General features: G+C 56.3%; 1 protein-coding gene across 6 annotated transcripts in view; it reads left to right on the top strand.

Moving 5' to 3' along the window:
- ATP9B (ATPase phospholipid transporting 9B (putative)) overlaps positions 1-12,448 on the top strand; it is a 139,314-nt gene extending 126,866 nt beyond the window's left edge. For 5 of the 6 annotated variants that reach the window (XM_023761177.1, XM_023761180.1, XM_023761178.1 and 2 more), the window contains 9 exons: positions 78-167; positions 484-628; positions 860-924; positions 1,664-1,819; positions 1,904-1,968; positions 3,945-4,053; positions 9,509-9,566; positions 10,151-10,354; positions 11,955-12,448. In XM_023761177.1, coding sequence (XP_023616945.1) covers positions 78-167; positions 484-628; positions 860-924; positions 1,664-1,819; positions 1,904-1,968; positions 3,945-4,053; positions 9,509-9,566; positions 10,151-10,354; positions 11,955-12,091 — 1,029 coding nt within the window. In that variant the 3' untranslated portion in view covers positions 12,092-12,448. Of the gene's footprint in view, positions 1-77; positions 168-483; positions 629-859; positions 925-1,663; positions 1,820-1,903; positions 1,969-3,944; positions 4,054-9,508; positions 9,567-10,150; positions 10,355-11,954 lie in introns of those variants that run through there. The other variant, XM_023761181.1, reaches the window with a different exon arrangement.
- Positions 12,449-19,715: the final 7,267 nt, after the last annotated feature.

The following is a 19,715-nucleotide window of genomic DNA, read 5'->3' as shown; positions in this document are numbered from 1 at the left end:
GTGGCTCGTAAATAAGCACTTGTTGGTGCCTCTGGTTTCAACAACTATACTTGGGGTGCCCTCTCCCCTTTCTGCAGGTAGCCAGTCGAGGAGAGGCCCATTTGGAGCTGAATGCCTTTCGAAGGAAGCATGACTGTGCGCTGGTCATATCTGGGGACTCCCTGGAGGTGAGGCTGGTCCCTAGCCCAGCACATGGCCATCTGTCTGCCCACCTGTCCGTATCTCTGGCCCAGAGTGTGTCTGCTTTTCCCGCTAGTGGACTAAAGGCTTTCTGAGTCAGATATGTACCTCAGGCTGCTTTTGCGCATCTCTGTGACTTGTTAAGTAGTCCCGTTGTAGCCTGGTGGATGTGTTTGTGAGCAGGTAGAGCCTAAAGAAGTTCTGTGCAGTGCCTGTGGCTCCTCACCCACCGGGAAGTGGGGGAGACCCTGCATGCTTGGATTGGCCGCCATAGCGGGGTCAGTGACCGGATCTGTGTTCCAGGTGTGCCTGCGGTACTATGAGCATGAACTTGTGGAGCTGGCCTGCCAGTGCCCGGCTGTGGTGTGCTGCCGCTGCTCACCCACCCAGAAGGCTCACATTGTGAAACTCCTGCAGCAGCACACGCGCAAGCGCACCTGCGCCATTGGTGAGCCCCTGCCCTCCCCTCCCCACACCGTACCTGGGGCCACACCCCCCACAGTCCCTGTAGAGTAACTTAAGAGAAACTGGTATCTTAATATTTACAGGCAAAGTTCTGTTCAACCTCCAATACCAGTTTGTTTTAATGTGAGAAGTTTCTACAGCTTCTGCTGATAAAAGAGGAAAACAGGGCTAGGGATAGGTTTTTTTTATTTCATCTTGTGTTTGTGCTACCCAGGTGACGGTGGAAACGACGTGAGCATGATCCAGGCCGCAGACTGTGGGATTGGGATTGAGGGGAAGGTACGCTTGTCCTCTCACAGCAGCGTCTCGAGCATGCATTCAGTCAGCACCTGCTTGCGAGCCTGCTCTGTGCCGGGCCCTCCCCATAGATGTCACCACATCCTGCAGCAAACCTTCTTGGCTGCCATGGGACCTGCAGCTTCTCTCTTGGGCTTAACACATGGTCATTTTCAATGTCCATGTCTCCTGGCCAACTGTGTGCTGTGGTTTGGGGTTTGTCTTTTATGTTCATATAACGACACCCCAGAAAGGCCTGCAAACGAAGCAGGTTGCAGTCCAACTTTTCCCTGGCTCTCCGCTCCTGTGCTGACAGCTGTGTGTCGGCAGAGCATTTAAGGGCTTCCCTCACTTACACTCAGGGGCTTTGTGAGATGGCAGGTGGGTGGCGTTTAAATGCGAGAGAACTGAGGCTTAGACAGTCATCCTGAAGGTTCCCGAGATCCCTGGGCCCATCTCCTGGGCAGCACTGCCATGTTCCGCCTCTGCTGAATTTCTGTGATTCTGACAGATGCCAAAGGAATGGTCCTGGCTCCTTAGCCAGTGCCCCTTTCCTGTCATCAGCTCCCAGTGGTGTGTTGTCTGCCCCTCCCAGGAGCTGTCCCTGCAGCCCTGTCACCTTCCCCAGAGGCCACCCCTCATAGTGGGGCAGGGGGTCTCAGTGCTCTCGTAGTGGAGCTCTGCACATGCGCCCCGGAGCACAGATTTGCCGTACAGGTTGTGAGGCGCCTTTACATTGCAGGAGGGAAAGGCAGCCTCACTGGCAGCTGACTTCTCCATCACGCAATTCAAGCACATTGGCCGGCTGCTCATGGTGCACGGGCGGAGCAGCTACAAGAGGTCTGCGGCACTCGGCCAGTTCGTCATGCACAGGGGCCTCATCATCTCCACCATGCAGGTGCGTGGGCGCCACAGGTGGCTTGGAGAGGTAGGGAGTGTCGGGAGGGCCTGTGAGTAACTGCTGTCCTTTCCTCTCTCCAAGGCTGTGTTCTCCTCCGTCTGCTACTTCGCGTCCGTCCCCCTGTACCAGGGGTTCCTCATGGTGGGGTAAGTGGTAGGAAGGAGAAGCCCACACAGCAGGTGTCTGAGTGGCCGTGCACAGTCAGTGTTTACGTGGTGTTGCTGAAGTAGCAGCCAGCCTCTGCTTGTGTGAATGTAGGGATGACACCCGCTTCCTGTCCCTCTTGCAATTTTACCATTAAATTAGAATTTCTGTTTTCACGGCAAAGCCATAATATATGTCAGGAATATGTCAGATCCAAGATGTTTGAAAGCATCCTGTGCATCATTAAGAGGGGGAACAACAGCCCATCACCGTCCCAGGACCAAGGGTCCTTCCATAGCCTCTTCTTTCACTCTCTCCCAACACCTCCTCCCTGGCCACTGCAGACCCCACCACTCACGGGCCGGGCTTTCCCACAGCAGCAGCAGTGAGCACACGGGCTCCCACCTGTTCTGAAGCCATCCCCTGCCTGCAGCATTCCCACGTCCTGGGTGACAGCAGAGACCCAGCGAGCCCAGAATCCACTCAAGGCCACAGGGCTGGTAGGAGGCACAGCGGGACAGCTCAGACAGGTGACGCACACGGCCCTCCTGGCCACTTCTCCTGCAGCAGTCAGCACGGAGCGAACATGGTCACTACATTTCCTCCGGCCACAGGCAACACAGATCTCCCATGCCTGTCCCTGTTGTCTCAGGAAGAGGACAGAGGGCAGGGTCAAAAAAGGACTCTAGGAAATAATGGCCAGAAACTTCCAAATTTCACAAAAGACAAACCTATAGATTCAAGAAGGTAAGCAAACACCAAGCAGCCTCAATCCAAAGAAATCCACCAAGTCACATCATCAAACTCATGAAAACTGAAGGCAAACACCTTATAGCAGGCAAAGAGAAGACGCCCCTGGGAGGAACAGTTCAGCGACAGCGGTGTCCCGGCAGGAGACACCTGGAGCTGCATGCAGGGAAGGCGGCTCTGGGACTGCAGGAATGTATGCTGCCACGTGCCAAGGAGCTTATAACTACCTCGCAGGACTCCACAGCCCAGGACAGTCCCACTCAACTCAAGGTGGACCCAACGTGAACAGCAGTCCTCCCAGAGCAGGTGCAGAGCTGCTCAGGGGCAGTGCCCATGGGGAAGCAGACTTAAAGCACAGTGAGACACCACTGATCATCCTCCGAGCGGCTGGGACCATTGTGGCAGTGCCAGCCACGGAGAGAATGTGGAGAAACCATCCTCCCACACCGCTGGTGGGAACGTGAAATGGACAGCCACACTGGAGCACTCTGCGGCAGGTTCTTACAAAAATTACGCACCACGAGTCCAAAATAAATGAAAACTTATTTTTACAAAAAAATCTGTGCGCTAAATGTTTATGGCAGTTCTAGTTGTGATAACCAGAAACTGGAATGACCGGGATGTACTTCAATGAATGGTCAGGTCACAGAGACTGCTAAGTCCACAACCACAGACAAGCAAAAGGAGGGAAGTGTTGGTACAGCAACCCTACATCTCTGCAGGGAATCAGGCCGAGTGATAGTGCCACCCCACAGGCTACCTGCTGTGTGACACGTGTGTGCACCTTGAAGTGAACAGATTGGTGGTGGCCAGGGGCTGAGGGGCCTGGAAGGGAAGCGGTGGCAGGAAGCCCTGGGTGCAGAATGCCCATGTCTGCACTGTGTCCCTGTCCCCATTCTGGCTGTGAGCTAGGCTGCAGCTTGGGAGATGCTGCCGTTGGGGGCAGCTGGTTAAAGGGCACAGGCTCTCCGTGTTACGTCTGATCCCTGCACTCGGGTGCACAACGATCTCAGAATGTTTAATTAGGAAGGAAAACAGGTCCTGCCACCTGTGCGTGTGTGGCTTGTAGACCATGGTGCTGGGCGGTGGGTGGGATGAGCATTGAGTTTCAGTGCCACCTTGTGTTTGGTCTGTTCAGTTTTTTAACCTTCGGCCTCCGATTGCAGAGGGTGTTCCTAGTCGAGTGGAACGTTCCTCCTGCTGACCTCACTCTCCTCTGGGCTCTCAGGTACGCGACCATCTACACCATGTTCCCAGTGTTCTCACTGGTGCTGGACCAGGATGTGAAACCGGACATGGCCATGCTGTACCCAGAGCTCTACAAGGACCTCACCAAGGTACGGGCCAGGCCAGCACCTCCCGCTCCTCGCAGACACTCCACTCTGGGTGTTCCACAAGAACACTTGCCATGAGAAAAGGTGCCCCTCGTGAGGCAGGTTCCCAGCAGGTTTAAATCTATTCTCTGTCCTTCCAGACATTTTTTATTTCTCCTAGTTGGTTTTGGCATTTTTCTTTTGAGTTAAACTTCAAAACAGGGAAACATAACCAGCAAAGAACAGCGCTTTCTCAGACATTGGTGATGACGTTCTGATGTCACAGCAAAGTTCTAATCTAAGGACGCTCTCACCCCTGGGCTTGTAGGAGCTCCTTTCCCAACTGTGGTTCCACTTGGCACCCTCGCACCCGTCTGTCGGGCACAGGCAGCATTCTAGCAGTTAGTTAGGACCCCAGGAGTCACCTGCACTGGATCTGTCTGCAGGGGGGCTGCAGGATCACACCTGTGTGAGACATGCTTCTGTCCCCAAGACCCATGTGCCGTGGTTGCCATGATACTGCCAAGCAAAAGTCCAGCCCCTGAAACTATGCAAAAGATTCACTCATTTACCTAAAACTGTGCTGTTAAGGTTAAAATATTCCTGGAAGAAGTGTTTAGCTTACCGTGTTTTTTGTGGAAGCATCTTTTTATAGCACAAAAAATACACTCTGCATCCAAATACAAATCATGGTGACTTTGGAATCTTCCAGTAGGCTTGCTTTTCCTGAACCAACGCTGAGAGCAAAGTCCACTAACCCTCAAATAAATTTAGGTTTACAGTTGATCATCTGTTTCTAAGGCGACAGCGGCATATGGGGCAGCAAAGAAGGAACCTCACTGAGCACAAACCAGCGGCCTACAGCCCCAGATCCCTGTCCAGTCCGATTGGTGCTGAGCTTGATTTCATGGAGTTGCTGTGAGGATCTGTGTACAAAATCCCATATTACTCTCATAGGACATAAATAGAGCTAGCTCATCAGTATAGTATAAAATAAGATAAAATAGCAAGCATTATGGTCATGATGATAATATTGTGAATATTACAACTAGAAGAAAAAGGTTTTGGATTAATCTTCTGAAATGGTGAAATCATTACCATTCAGTGAAATAGAATAGGATAAGAGATTCAAATCCCACAGGAAGCTGTTGCAAATATTGTGATTTTAGTAGATTATATCCCTGTTTCCAAGCCTTCAGAGACACTTACATACTGCTCACAGATATACAGGGAAATAAACTTTTATGTAGAATATAAGTTAGGTGACCTACCCAGAAAATGGACAGTTGAGTCTCAGTGGAGTTGAGGTCACTGCAGGTCAGCCCAGACCAGCTGCCCAATAGTCAGTGTGGGATTCTCAGCAGCTCAGTCTGCACCTGGTGGTCACTGGCGGTGAGGCAGCAGGCACATTGGCCTCCTGTGTTTAGGGCTTAGTGCCCACCAGCATCCCTCGATGGCTATGGGAGTCACTCCAGTGGCAGAACGTGTTCACAGGGTCACTAGCCCCTGAGCTGAGCAACTGACTCCTCTCAACTATAAAGTCCATGCCATTGGCTGATGCGTTAAACATGCGGGGACATCGGGAAACCTTGTTCAAGTCTGACTAAGTTGGATCTAAGGTGCTAGCTTCCCATTCTGTCATGCTGACGAGCGATTTAGAATATTTCAGTACCCTAAAGTCAGGACACTGAATCTTTTTATAACGGCTTAGTCGCTTCTTTTCTCCAGGCTCCTTTTCTGTCAGATCCCAAACCTATGCTTCTTATCCTTATAGTATCTATGTCTTTAAAAATCTCATACACATCACGTCCTTTGAAAACAAAGTAGCATTAACGTGCTCACTTGGTGAGAACCGAGCTGCTTCTCCTCTTGGCGCTGGAGAGTTTGTGACGCTGGACGCTCAGCCAAGCCAGTCTGAATGCGGTGCTGGCAGGGATTGGGCAATGCGTCTGTCAGTCTGTCTGTGGCAGGTGTGGTGAGGGTGCTGTGCGGGGGCTGGTGAAGGCGTGTGAGACGTGGCTCCTGGCCCAGCAGCCCACGTGCAGCCAGAGGGAAACCTGAGTGCAGGCCAGGGAAACGGTAGCTGCGCAGCAGCACGTGGAATAAGCAGGCGGGTGTTCGTACTGTCCAGGGACTGATCTGTCTAGTAAGCTGTGAGCAGAAATCGGGTCACAGAGAGCGTGAAACACCTTCAGAGGTCAGGCATGCAGAGGGCACCTCCGGGCAAAGCGGAGGAAAGCACTGTGCTTTGAAATAAGTGTCTGCTTATACCTCTTTGTAAACGGTCTCTGGTCTGGGGGTGAGCAGCCAGGCATCTCGGGTCTGGCTTACTGTCTGACGAGATGCCCGGCGCTGCTGTACACACCGTGCCACCTCCGGGGCTTCGCACGGGGAAGCAGGGTCTGCTCTATCAGTATTTGAACCAATTAAACAAAGATGTGACTGCTTCTTCTTGCCAACACCACAGCATCTTCATTCCTACAGAAAACGATGTGATCGTGACAGTAATACTTAGGTATACCTCGGTGCAGTCACTGCTGAGGTGCTGGGTGCTGCAGGACACGGTGTGTGCTCCTTGCTCCTGTCTGCAGGCAGCTCTGTGGTCCTGAGGGCCAGGACCTCTTGTGAAAAGCCCTGCGCCTGGGCCCAGGGTCAGGACTAAGATGTGTCAGTGCCAGAGCGCTGCCTCAGCGGAGCCAGAAGTGTCTCAGACGTCAGCTGTGAATTCAGTTCCCAGCTCATGGTTTTCCATTCATGATAAAGTAAACTGCTAACAGAGAGACATCTGGGTGTAGTTGTGCTAATTGTCAAGACACCATGTAGGTGAAACCTACTGTCCTTGGTAAAAGTCTTTGAACTATCAGACATTGAACAGCGAGGACTGCTTCACTATCTCCATTTTCTGTTGAACATTTTCAACATGGTTTAACTTTTGAAATGCATATTTGCATCCTTACATAATTTTTAAAATAATAGTGATAGGGCGGGGAAAGGACATTAAAGGCATGGACATTAGAAGGAAAAAATAAAAATATCTGTGCTGTCGCCATAGTAGTCTGGGTAGAAAGTCTCAAGTGATCCACACAAACCTTTTAGACGAGGAGGTCTGAGAAGGTGCAAGACCACGGAAACCTGTGGCTAGCGGTGAACAAACAGCACTGTCATAGCGTAAGATGTGAAATACTCTGTATAACCAGCAAACGCATGCAGGATGTACACGCTGAAAGCTCTACACCACCGAGGAGGAAACTTGAAGAAAGTGTAAATGGATGCTCACAGTCTGGAAGACACGATGTTGAAGGATCGTGACCAGCAGATTCTAAGATTTATATGGACAGTTAAGGGAATAGAACCACCAAACAGTTTTGGAAAAGAACGAGATTGGAAGACTTTCTGTGAAACAGCAGTCACAGCACAGGACAGACAGAGAGAGTGGCCTGGAATTGAAAGCCCAGAAATACAGCCAAGTGCAACAGCCGGTCTTTGACAAACATGAAAGGAAACACGGAGGAGGAAGGGTCGTCTTGTCAGCAGCCGACGTGCTCACAACTGGGCACCCACAGGCAGGAGCGGACCCTCCCCCCGCGCCCATGCCTGCCATGGACATGCCCTCAGGATGGATGAGGACCGACTGTGAAAGGTGAGACTGAACCGTTAAAAGAAAACATGCTCGACCATGATCAGGCAGAGCTTCAGACAGAGGGGCAGAGCATGACTCCTAAAGGAAGAAATGGGTGAATTGGACTTGATCATCATTCAACACTGCTGTTCTGTGCATGGCTGTTCAGGAAGTGAAAGGACAAACACAGACGGCAGGAAGTATCTGCAGATGGCACCTCTGACGGAGGACTTGTACCAGGATATACAGAGAACCTCCAAACTCAAAAAGAACAGAATTCAGTTCTTCAGTGGACAGGAGACCTCAGCTGACACCACGCTGACGACAACGATGTGCAGGCGCAAGTAAGCTCACAAAAATGCTCAGGGCCTGTCACAGGGAATTAAAATTAAACCAGAGACGTGAAGTCTGAGAATGCAAAACCCTGGAATACCAGCACCACCACGTGCTTGGGTTGGCACCAGCAGGGGCCCCTCTCACTGCTGGGGGATGCCAGCGGCCCAGCCCCTTGGGAACACGGCTTGGCCGTGTCTTACAAAGTGAAGCGTGCACTTACCGTCAACCCAGCAGCCCAAGAGGAAGAACGTGGGGGTTCACACAGAACCCTGTGCACCGAGCTTGTTGGCACCGTTGTCCTAATTGCTCAGCCTGGGAACGGCCAGGTGTCCTTCGCCCAGTGACGTTGCCACACACGGGACAGTGAGAGGGTAGGGGGAGCCCTCTCAACAGCACAGCTGAAGCTGAAGGGCGCTTGGCCACACAGAAGGCAGGCTCAGAAGTGTGTGATCCCAGCATGTGACCCTCTGGGGCGGGGAGCAGGTCAGTGACTGCCCCCGGTTCAGGCGGGAGGGGGCTGACAAGGCATTAGGCAAGAGAGCTCTCAGCTCGGCTTGGGGCCCGTCGTGGCTGTGTTGGTCGAAACCCACAGAAGTGGAATCACAGATGCATGGGACACAGACTGTGACAAATGCGTCTCACCCCAGGAGAGACGAGCCACCTCCATGCTGGCGGGGGCGGGCGGGGGAGGACTGTGCAGTGGTCCCTGGCAAAGTGTCTGACCGAGTCTGCAACAAGGCTGGGGGCAGGGAGCTCACAGGAGCCCTGGGTTGCAGCCGGTGAGTGTCTCGCAGGAAAACTACTCCGAACACATGGGTGGCATATGCTGGCTGATGAGAGGCGAGGCCGGAGCTGAAGGAAGGACAGAAGGGCTCACTGTGCCCGGTGAGGCACAGGCAGAAGGAACCAGGGCGTGCACGAGTGTGGGTGTGCGGGGGCCCATCCTCACCCATGCCCAGAAAGAGGTGCGCTCGGACCACTGGGTAGTGACAGCAGGGACCCACCTGAGAGCTCCCAGTGAGCAACAGGAGCTGCACGCGGCCCTCGGGGATCAGGAACTGGGACTTTGAGAAACCAAGCCGCAGACAAGAAACAAAAGCCACAGTGAGTGAAGCTCAGGAATGTGCGACGCTTCTGCAACTGCCTCTGCCTCATCCTCATCTTTGTCCTCACACCCCAGGTGGCACACACGTCAGCCCCGGCTTCTCCCAGTCACCCTCGGGCTGAGTCAGAGCTGCTGGTTCCCGGGGTTCCTGCCCCAGCCCTGCACACACACACACCGCCCCTCAGTAGGTGCTTCCGGTCAGTTCCCACAGCACTGCCCCAGCTTAATTGCCTGGACAGACCTTCTGTCCCAGAGGCTCAGAGAGGCCGCACCTGTTCCCCCTGAGTGCACAGATGGGAGCTCTGACACAGCAGTGGGGGGCGGGGGGGGGCGTGTCTGAGTGGGCCTGGGCCTGCAGGAGTCACCAGGCTGAGCCCCGTGAGACGTGGTGGTTAACTCGCTCTCTCCCTTTTCCCCAGGGCCGGTCCTTGTCCTTTAAGACATTCCTCGTCTGGGTGTTAATCAGCATTTACCAAGGTAAGAGCCCGCTGCTCCTGCAGTGACGCAGCGCCTGTCTCCTGTCCCACCCGCAACCACATTCCTGTCCATCTAGTGATCGCCCCTCTGCAGCTGTCTGCCAGGCCCTTCACTGTGCAGCATTTTCTAACCGATGAGTGCCACCTAAAAACTTACCTGTTTTTAATGAAATGTAAACCCAGAAACATTTTACCAAGCACTTATCACAGCGGTTCTTTCCAGGAGAGACAGCGGGACGTGGAGAATCTGAGTCGAGTCGTCACAGGTTGCTGGCCGCCCTGTGTAGTTCCAGACAAATGAGAGGCGGTTGAAAGTGAGATTACTGGAGGCCAGGCTTACCGCATCGAGACGCGGGCCGGCCTGCGCTAACTGGGGTGGAGGCCTGCTCTCCAGGCCCTTCATTCATAAGCCAGAGTTTAAGAGGATCGTCCGTGGGAGGTTGGGACATTCGTAGCCCACGTCTCTGTTAGAAACACCAGCCAGCTCTTCATGGCCCTTCTAGCGCCTCACATAGTAACAGGATCTCCAGTCCGAGCAGAAGTCCGTCATGTAAAAGCCACCCTCGTCGCCCTTGTGTCTTCCAGGCGGCATTCTCATGTACGGGGCGCTGGTGCTTTTTGAGTCGGAGTTTGTCCACGTCGTGGCCATCTCGTTCACGGCCCTCATCCTCACGGAGCTGCTGATGGTGGCACTGACGGTCCGCACGTGGCACTGGCTGATGGTCGTGGCCGAGTTCCTCAGCCTCGGCTGCTACGTGGCCTCTCTGGCTTTTCTAAATGAGTATTTTGGTAAGTTGCCTTGGAATTGTTTTTGGATAATTGTTTTTGATTTTTAAACATTTTTTTTATTACTTCTTCATACTTTGTCTAAATCGAAGATCACAGTAAAACTCACATCAGAAAGCTTCAAACACAAGCTTATTTGGGGGAAAGATTAAACTCCTTATAATTTATAAAATCAAGGTATTCACCATCTTGGCTTTTAGATAGTGACCGTGACATGGAGACCCCTTCACACCAGGGCTCGGTGGTTTGGCAGCTCCCGCCCATCCTCTCGCACACACAGGGCACCGTGTTCATGGCCTCAGCCCCACCAGCAGGCCAGCTGCCAGCACAGTCGTGCCAGCCCCTCGCCAGCACTATGGCATGGCATCACTGGCGCCTGTTTCCCACTCAGTGGTCCCCCTCCTCCCCCCCACCCTTCCAGCTCTGCCATCCCCAGCCAGGGGCCGTGATGCTGGATGAGAGCTGATGGTGACTGAGACCCTGGACGAGTGTCAGGCGGTGGCTGTCCCCATGCTCTCCAGCCGGACTCGCCTCATCTTCACACTCTCAGGTGACCTCTGATGCTTCTCTTTTGAGCTCAGGGTCCCAGGAATGACTGCCCATCACAGGCACAGGCCTGGTGGCAGCTGGCACATGACAGTCCTCCACCCCTGCCCGAGACAGCACCACTGCAGTCCGCCCTCACCTGACCCTGGTCAAACGCTGCTCGTCAGTCACCCTCCCAGTTCCAGGCCTTTCTAGCCAGCGTCTGAGAGAGGTTTCCCTGTGCGGCCCCAGCTGGTGGATGTGTCTGACAGGACTTGTGAGACTCGTTAAGGTTTAAATCTGGCAAAGAGAAGAGAAGGAGTGTGGTCCGTGCCACAGGTGGCGATTTGTCCTCAGCGTCGGGCATTGGGGATGGTGACTGTTCCCACTGCAGTAGAACACAGGGCAGGGCTGCTCAGGGACCGCGGGGCCATGCCTCTCCTGCCAGACCCGGCTGTGCAGGTTTGCAGGAGGGGAAATGTGCCCGCCCCGGTGGAAGGTCACTGAGCACCACGGTGCAGGGACGCATCAGGAGGTCTCGTCCCACCTCTGACAACACACGGGGTTTCTGCCACTTGGAGAAGCGAACACTGTAAAGGTCTGGTTTTTCATGTGCCTCTTCGCATAAGAAAGTCGGACAGCCCCGCCATTAGGCTGCAGCTCTGTCACAGCGCCTGTGCAGGGCACCGCTGGGCTTCCCTGGCCGAGGCCGAGGGACAGGAAGGACAGGTGAGCAGTGACAGCACCGCCTGCTGTGTCCCTGCCCCTGCAGCCCAGCAGCTGTCCCTAGAGGAGAAGGTGGGCCTGGCCATCTGACACGTCACAGGGTCCCTCCTGCTGCCGGGGTTCCTCTGGGACCAGCACTCAGGTGCCGAGTGGCTGCTACCGCCCGGCCTTGGGTGGCGCAGGTCACACTCTCTAATATTGTGCTCTCATGACTCCCGTTAGGAGAATTCATTCTCCCTGAGAGAAGCCTGCAGTCCGCGAGGCCCCTCTGAGGTCTGGAGTGACTCGGGTGCGCTGCAGGTGTGCGGCCTCCCTGACCGCCTCTCACACTCGCCTGTGTTTCTCCCTACAGACCTTGCCTTTATCACAACCATGACCTTCCTGTGGAAGGTGTCGGCCATCACCGTGGTCAGCTGCCTCCCGCTCTACGTCCTCAAGTACTTGAAGCGCAAGCTCTCCCCGCCCAGCTACTCCAAGCTGACCTCCTAGCACAAGCGCCTCTGGCACCGTGGGCTCCGTGGATACAGGTGTGCGGTGGCTGCTGGGACAGGAGGACGAGCACGGAGCCCAAGGAGCTCCCCGAGCGCAGGGGCTGCTGCAGGAGGCACCTCCCATGCAAGGCAGCACCCGTTCCTTTTTCATACCGGACTGGCCCCCGCTTCTATGGCAAATGAGCTGTACTTATTTCACTATTACTGTAAAGCATTCATCTTACTCTGGTTTCTGAGAATTAAAACAAAAGCTTATTTAATACTCGGCAGTTTCCAAACATTCAAGCGCTTTCTTTGATGTTACAGCAGAAAGTCATTCCTACTTAACTAGAATAAACCCAGGCGCTGAAACGCGGTGTGTGTGTCCTGCAGCTCCTCAGGGGGACGATGTGTGTGTCACCATTGGTCCCTCGTCGTGGGGTGGCCCATTCACATGCTCACCTCCTTCCGGCCCGACACTCAGTGCTCCAGTGACGTCAGGAGATGGCACCTCACACTCAGCGGGGTGAACCGAGATGGCATTTCTGCGCCTCGTCCCGTGGCAGCTGTGGGACCTGTTTCTAAAGTTCTGTCCTCACTTGTGGGACATCACGCTTGACCATAAAGCCACGTCTGCGCTGGGCGCCGTCCTTGGCTGCCTTGGCTGCTCAGGTTGCAAACACACACACACACCTGACCCAGAGCAGGAAGGCCTCTCCCCAGATGTCACCCCCACCTCCAAGTACCAGGCCTGCTGCTGCTGTTAAACAGCATTTTCACTGGATAAGGAGTTGCCCCCTCCCCCTCCTAGGAAGCACAGGGCGCCTGGGGGTTCCTGGCTGGTGGGTCAGGCTGCCTGACTTTCCTAAGCTGAGGCTGCAGGCCTTGCACCAGGCATTTTGGGTCTGTTTGTGCCCTTCATGTCCCCAGACCTGGGCCGGGGGAGGTGTGAGCCCGCCAGGGGTTTGCCCATCGTCTGTAGTGCCCTTGGCCAGGTCCGCAGCTACAGTCTGATCCATGAAGCTGGCCAACCACCACACGGAGTGCCTGGCCTCTGCCACAAGCTTGCCTGTGACCTCGGGGAGCCATTCCCAGTGCTGCCACAAGGTGTCACTATTCACTGGTCTCAACCCAGCAGCCACTGTGGGGCTTGTGGCTGGTTTGCCCCTGCATTAACGTTCCCAGAGGTCCCTCCAGGTCTGGACTGACCTGGACCTCATGCGTCCCCTGCCCCCAAGCTGAGAGCAGCAAGCAGGCGATGGTAGCACTGGAACCCAGGCTTCCTCAGGGTACCCGGCAGCCTGAGGAAGGCACCTAGGTGGCCACTCCTTTAATACACCACACCCTGTGGCCGCCAACTCGGTTGTGACAAACAGGAATAGGAGCTGAGAAGTGGGAAGGGACACACTGAGCCCTGGGTTCCTGTTGGACCCGACGGAGCGGACAGGTCGGCCAGCTTCAGGAAGCCGAAATTGTGTAATTAGAGTTTTCATCTGGGAAGTGAAGACAGTGTCCACCTGGGGAACTGCTGTTGGGCCCCAGGGAGCTGGCAGGTGGCGGTCATGCCCTCGAGCAGGGTGTCCTCATGGGGACGTGTGTGCACTGGGCCAGGTGACAGGGCCGTCGGGTCTACGGGGCACCTGGGTCGTTCATACTTCTAAGCCCTGGAAGCCTCGTCAGCCCCAGAAGTTCTGGCAAGTGGCTGGCCCAGCCCGTAGGACTTGAAGGTTATCTCTGCATTTGGGGGCCTGGGACTTGCATTTCAATGGTTTGCTTGTGTCCCCGGATCTGCGGGCTGCTGGGAGCTCCACCGTGCGCCTTGTGCAGACGCCGAGCTTACAGGTTAGCATGGCAGCTGTCCTCGGGAGGGAGCCAGGTGAGACGGAGGGGGTGCCAGGAATCGGGTCAGGTAACGGCTCCTGTGAGCAGGTGAGAGGGAAGCTGAGGATACAGAGGGACCAGACAGAGCTGCACAGACCCGGCAGGGGGCCTTGGGGCCGAGTACCAGTGCAGGCAGGGGAGGCCGGCTCACAGGCTGTGTTGCCCACACGCCTGAGAGGTCACGGAGGCCTCACATAGAGGAGGAAGCCGCATGGGGACCACCCTCCAGAAGTGTGACCAGCAGGAGGAACAACCCAAAGTCAAGGGAGCCCAGGCGTGTGTGGGGAGGGTCTGGCATGTGTTCACGGCTGGTGGTGGGTGCTCACCTGTGAGGCCAGGTGAGCAGCATTGAGGAACAGCTGCAGAGGAGAGACAGACAGAGTGGGAGAGATGGGAGGTGAGGAGAGAGAAACTGAGACTGGGAGAGAATGCTGCAGGGCAGAGAGCAGCTGCTTTGGGGGTTCTGTGGAAGTTACACGGATCAGTGGGGGTCTCCAGTGTGTCAGCGTGTTCAGATCATTGGACTTTGGAGCAATTGTGATGGAGGGCAGAGACTAGTTTGAGGGAAGTGACTGCAGGCAGGGTGAGGAGGTGAGGAGGTGGCCCTGAGCCCCTGGCCTCAGTGGCACTCAGTCATGTGTGGAGTGGACTGGATGGCTGGATGGACAGACGGAGGAGCAGGCGGGTGGATGGATGACGTGGGTGGGGGGGTGGGCTGGCCTTGTCCCATGTCAGGGTGGTGGTCACCTGACACCTGATACAGTGAGGGAGGACCTTAGAGGTACAGGGATGTTAGAAGTGATTTTCCCCAGAGCCCAGAGTGTGACTGGAGGCTCTCCGCTCCTCCTGGGAACTTTACCCACATCTGAGGTGCACAGGTGCTTGGAGTTTGGCCATGTCCTGGACTGTGGTGAGGACGCATGGGGGATGAGGATGGGGAGATGGGGTGGGGGACATGCGGGGAGAAAGGGGTGTGGGGACTGGGGTTGTGAGAACAGGCCTGGAGCATCATGGATCCTGGGACCTGGGTCTCAGGCGGAAAGGGTCCTTCAGCAACTCCACCTGGGCCTCACAGTAAAGGTCACTGGGGTCAGAGAGTCAGCAGAGGATCCTCGATATTCCAGCAGAGTTTGGGGGTCCCTGTGTCCCCACACAACTCGGATCTTGGGGTGCCGTGGAGGATGCCGGCACCTGTCTGGGCAGGTCCACCATGGGTGGACTTTCCTGCCTGTCCCCCCTCCCAGCCCGGTGTCCTGAAGTGACCGTGGACTTTGGGGGAAGTTGCACAGACAGCACAGAACTCCAAGGCCGAGGGCCGAGGGCCTAGTCCTGTGGCCCTGGGAAGCCACATGGTGTCCCCACGAGGAGGACTGGCAACTCCCGATTCCCACGGATCCGTTTCTGTCCCAGGATCCCGGGAACCTGGCCTTCAGGTCTACCGGTGTCCCCTCATGTCCCTCCATCCCAGCGTGCGGGGGGGGGGGGAGTGTGGGTGACACTGGGAAGGGCCCAGGGCATGTGTCCTGAGAACCCAGTGCTCTGCTGGGAGGGTTGAGCCCCCAGTGCTGTAACTGAAGGAACAGGGAACCCCTGGGCGCTGCTGGATGTAATTCCCCAAAATTCCAGCAGGTGGCACTGGAAGCTAAGAAATGCGCACTGGTCACCTGGTTTTCCAGACGGGTTTGGGGCCCAGGGTGTTCAGAGCCAGGTCTCTCCCTGAGCTGGAACAACCGGGCCCAGAGCCTGTGATCCCTATGGACCCGGTCACCCCACCGAGGAGCTCCACCTTCCTCAGGTGTGGACAGCCACAGGGCCTATCTGCCTGAATGGGAACCATGGTCCATGGTCATGACAAAAGCCATGCTGAGTTCTCAGGTCTCCAGGTGCTTCTGGGGAGACCTGCCCCCATGGGTGCTGCCACCTTCTGCCGGCTCCTGCCTGCAGCCCTTTCCCAGGGGACACCTCCTAGGAGGCCAGAAAGCTCTGGGGGCCATTGGAGAGGACACTGAGTGGAGCCACGGGGACCCCGGACAGCTGAGGCCTCAAATCCATTTTCCAAAGTCCTACAAACTCTCATTACTAATTTCAGAATTTTCTAAGTCTCATCACCATGTGTCTTGAGAACCAGAAAATCCTAGCATTTCCAGCTGGCCCGTTGTCAGGGCCCTGGGCAGAGACACACCCCATGGGCACCCTGTCCTTGGTACTAAACCCCACCCTGAAGACAAAAGTGCCCACACTCTTGAGCCAGAGCTGGGGCTTTGCATCTGTCCCGCTCATTAACGGAGGGGGAGGTGGGGGCGCTAAAATCAGCTGGACCAGAGCCATGAGATGCTCTTCAAGTCCATCCTCATCCCTACATAGAGGACACCGACCAGGAGCCCCCATCCCCTTGGCCAGGAGCGCCTTAGGGGAGGTAGTTACGGCCCATGTCTGTGTCCTGAAAGCAGCACCGTGACCAGGGCGAACTCCGTGCATGCTCAGTGGGCGCTCTCGCAACACCCCCATGTGTGACAAAACGGGGAGAGACTAGAACGTCAGCGAGAGGACAGTGGGTGAGCTGAGCGGGCAGCCGTGGTCCTGGTCACCTCTGATGACCTGGCTGGTTTATGGAGACCCAGGGTCTCAGGATTAAGGTGAAAGCAAGATGGGCAGGACGGGGCTGTGAATTTAGGAGGCAAAAACATGGGCTCGATGCTGATGAGATGGGGGACTGGGGTGCAGTGGACCAGCCCAGAAAGTGCTGGCCCAGGAGCTGTGGGTGAGCCTGGGTAGGAGAGAAACCGCCAGTTGGACTTGGATGCAGCTTCAGGAGGAGTGAGAGAGTCACCCGGGGTAGCCAGCATTCAAAACCCTCCCCGGAGGCCGCCTGGCAGCCTCGGCCTGGACCAGTCTGCTCCCCAGACCACTCCCACCCTCCCCCACCTGTCTGCAGGGCCCTCCCTTGGACCCCAGGCCATGGTGGGCTCCAGGGCACCCCTCAGCTCTGACACCAACACAGGGGCTCTGCAGGATGTGTGTCCTCAGGCCGGGTGGGGGTCCCGAGTCCTTGGAGGAAGCTGGGAGTGGCAGTGATGGGGGAGAAGGTACATGGGCCAGTGGATGTCAGGCTGGTTAGCCCAGTGGGGCCCACGGCCGTTTCAGCAATGAAGTCCCAGTCAGCACAGCCCCCTGCTGTCCTGTGACACCCTCCCCCCCCCCCCCCAGGCCTTCCCCAGCTGCTCACACTGCCCAGGAGGGTCCGCCAAGGCCTGTCCCAGCCCCACCGGACTGACCAGCTGTCAACTCGGAGGACACCCCTGCCCAACCTGTGAGGACAGCACATGGGGTCAGTCGATCCCTCAGGAGCAGTGAGGCCCCTGCTGTGGGCCCAGTGACAGGACAGCGAGGCCCCGTGATTTCCTAGCTGGGCCGAGCCTTTGAGCATCGCAGGTGGGGACGTAACCTTGGCCATGGCGGCCTCAGTGGGACCTGAATCTCTCAGCCTGTGCTGCCTCGGGCGTGGGAAGCACCACCCAGGGGCGTGGCCTCCAGCCCCCAAAGCCCTGCCCCACTGTGTCCTGGGCCCCTGAGGCTCCGCCGCTGCTCCAGTCTCATCCAGAGCCCACGTCCTCCAGAAGGGAGCATCCCTGAGAACCTGCCCCAGTGCCGCTGTGGCAAGGACACCTGCCAGCCCAGCAGAAGCCGCCATGGGGAACAGCACGCGGGCCCTCAAGCACGGAGTGACCGCCTGACCCAGCAGCCCCACCGGTGTCGTCTCCCGGAGGGTTGGAAGCAGCATTATTCACAGTGGCCAAATGTGGGAACTTCCCAATGCCGTGCACGGACGAGGGGATAAGAGCACGTGGTGTGGACATACAATGGGGTTACACACCCTAAAAGGAAGGGAATTCGGGCAAGGGCTCCAAGGTGGGTGGACCCAGAGGACACCCTACCCAGTGAAACTGGCCCATCACAGTGGCCACACACCGTGCGATTCCATTGTGTGAGGTGCCTGGAGTGGTCAGAGTCAAACAGCAGCTGGGGCCAGCGGCTGGGGCGGAGAACAGAGTTCCATTGGGAAGATGGGGGGATTCTGTGGGTGGGCGGCGGTGAGGGCGGCACCACTGTGCGAGCGCGCCTAATGCCCTGAGCTGTGCACTCAGGAGCGGCTAAGACGGGGCATTTTGTTATGTGTATTTTACCACAATACCTGTAAGGGACTCTGGCCGTCTGAGAACCAAGCCCAGGTGGAGGAGAGCCGTGCCAACCAGCGCCCACCACCCAGCACCGGCTGCCCACCCAGCACCCGGAGCTCCTGGGGCCACGCGTCCAGGGCCATGGCCCAGAGCTCTTTGGTGTGGGCTTTAAAACAGCATCGTCGCTGAGGGTTCACGTTCATTACACTTTGGCGAGATGCCACTTCCTGTTTCTAAGTAGAAAAAAGGCTCCGTGGCTTGTAAACGGTGGCTGTCGGGGGACATCAAACGCTTCTGACACAGCCTCTTGATGATTTACTTGTAATGAATCAGAAGCACATGGACTAAATTCCCCTTGAAATTCACTCGGGTTTAAAATGAATGGAAAAAGTGCCTTGCAAAGCTTGTTTAGAGCTTTATTGAACCAAACACACGTTTAAAATAGTTTTGGGAGCCATGAAACCTAGTCCCGGGCAACTCTATCCAGTCCCCGGGCCAGAGTCTCCCCAGCACCGCATCCCCGGCACTAAAGACCCCGTTCGGGTGGAGAAAGGACGCCAGAAGCACAGGCTCCCGGGAGTTTAAGAAAAAGGTTACAATATTGCCAATAGAAACTAGTAGCTGCTTTTATTTTGCAAGAGGAGAGAGTTGTGGATTCACGGGTGCAAGCCCCACATCTCACCAGAAGCAAAAGTAACATTTTTCCATGGGGAGGTGTTGAGGAGCAGGTGCCGCAGGCTTAGAAAGTGGCCCCTGGGCCTCCCCCACCCTCCCCCTCCCTCCCCCCGCCTCCCCTCCCCCACCTTGCCCTGGACATGGCGACTGCCCCCGAGGCCCTCTCGTCCTGCAAGTGTGGAACAGGAGGCAGAGGCCCACCGAGCAGATGCTGGGCCTTCCTGGGGACTTGCCTGCGGTAGCTGAAGGCTGATGGGAAGGGCCCAGGGAGCTGGGCCTCGAGGGATCAGGGCAGGCGATGCATCTCCAAACCTGTGCGGTAGCTGATGCGGCCAGACCCGCCCGAACCACGTGACCACTCAGCCTACTTGTGCTTCCAAGAGCGTCAAGGTAAATGTGAGGAGCCTGGTCAGGCCCCGGTGGCAGGCACACCCTGGGGGCAGGTTCATGCAGCTTCAACATCTTCCTCCGCCCTCTTCACAGAATTGTGTATTTTTCATCTGCCTACGAAGCCCATCTCTCCCGTCCTCACAGATCCACAAGGGGCCCTGGCCAGGTGCCCGAGCTATAGCTCTTGGATGATCCGCGATTCCCATAGTTGTGACCGAATCCCAACTCCAACCAGACCGAGCACCAAGGGCAGCAGTCCCTCACCAGGGGGGACGCAGGAGGGCGTTCAGGTCCCACGGAAGCAGATGCTCAAATGCTCGTGGATCTGCCTCTGGACTCGCTCTCCTCCACAAGCTCCCCACCTCCACAGCAGGAGAGCGCCTCTGCCCAGCGGCTGCAGGCTCGCACCCCTGGGAGCGGGGTCCTTAACAAAGGCTGAGATGGGATGCAGGAGTGCCCACACTGGCCTGGAAGTAAGAGCCCAGTCCAGAGCAGAGGTGCCACTGCCGGGCTGCCAGC

Source organism: Myotis lucifugus, unplaced genomic scaffold, assembly GCF_000147115.1.
Source record: "Myotis lucifugus unplaced genomic scaffold, Myoluc2.0 scaffold_200, whole genome shotgun sequence".
Lineage (NCBI taxonomy): Eukaryota > Metazoa > Chordata > Mammalia > Chiroptera > Vespertilionidae > Myotis > Myotis lucifugus.
The sequence above is the reverse complement of the archived record's forward strand: the minus strand, read 5'-3'. Positions and strand labels throughout refer to the sequence as shown.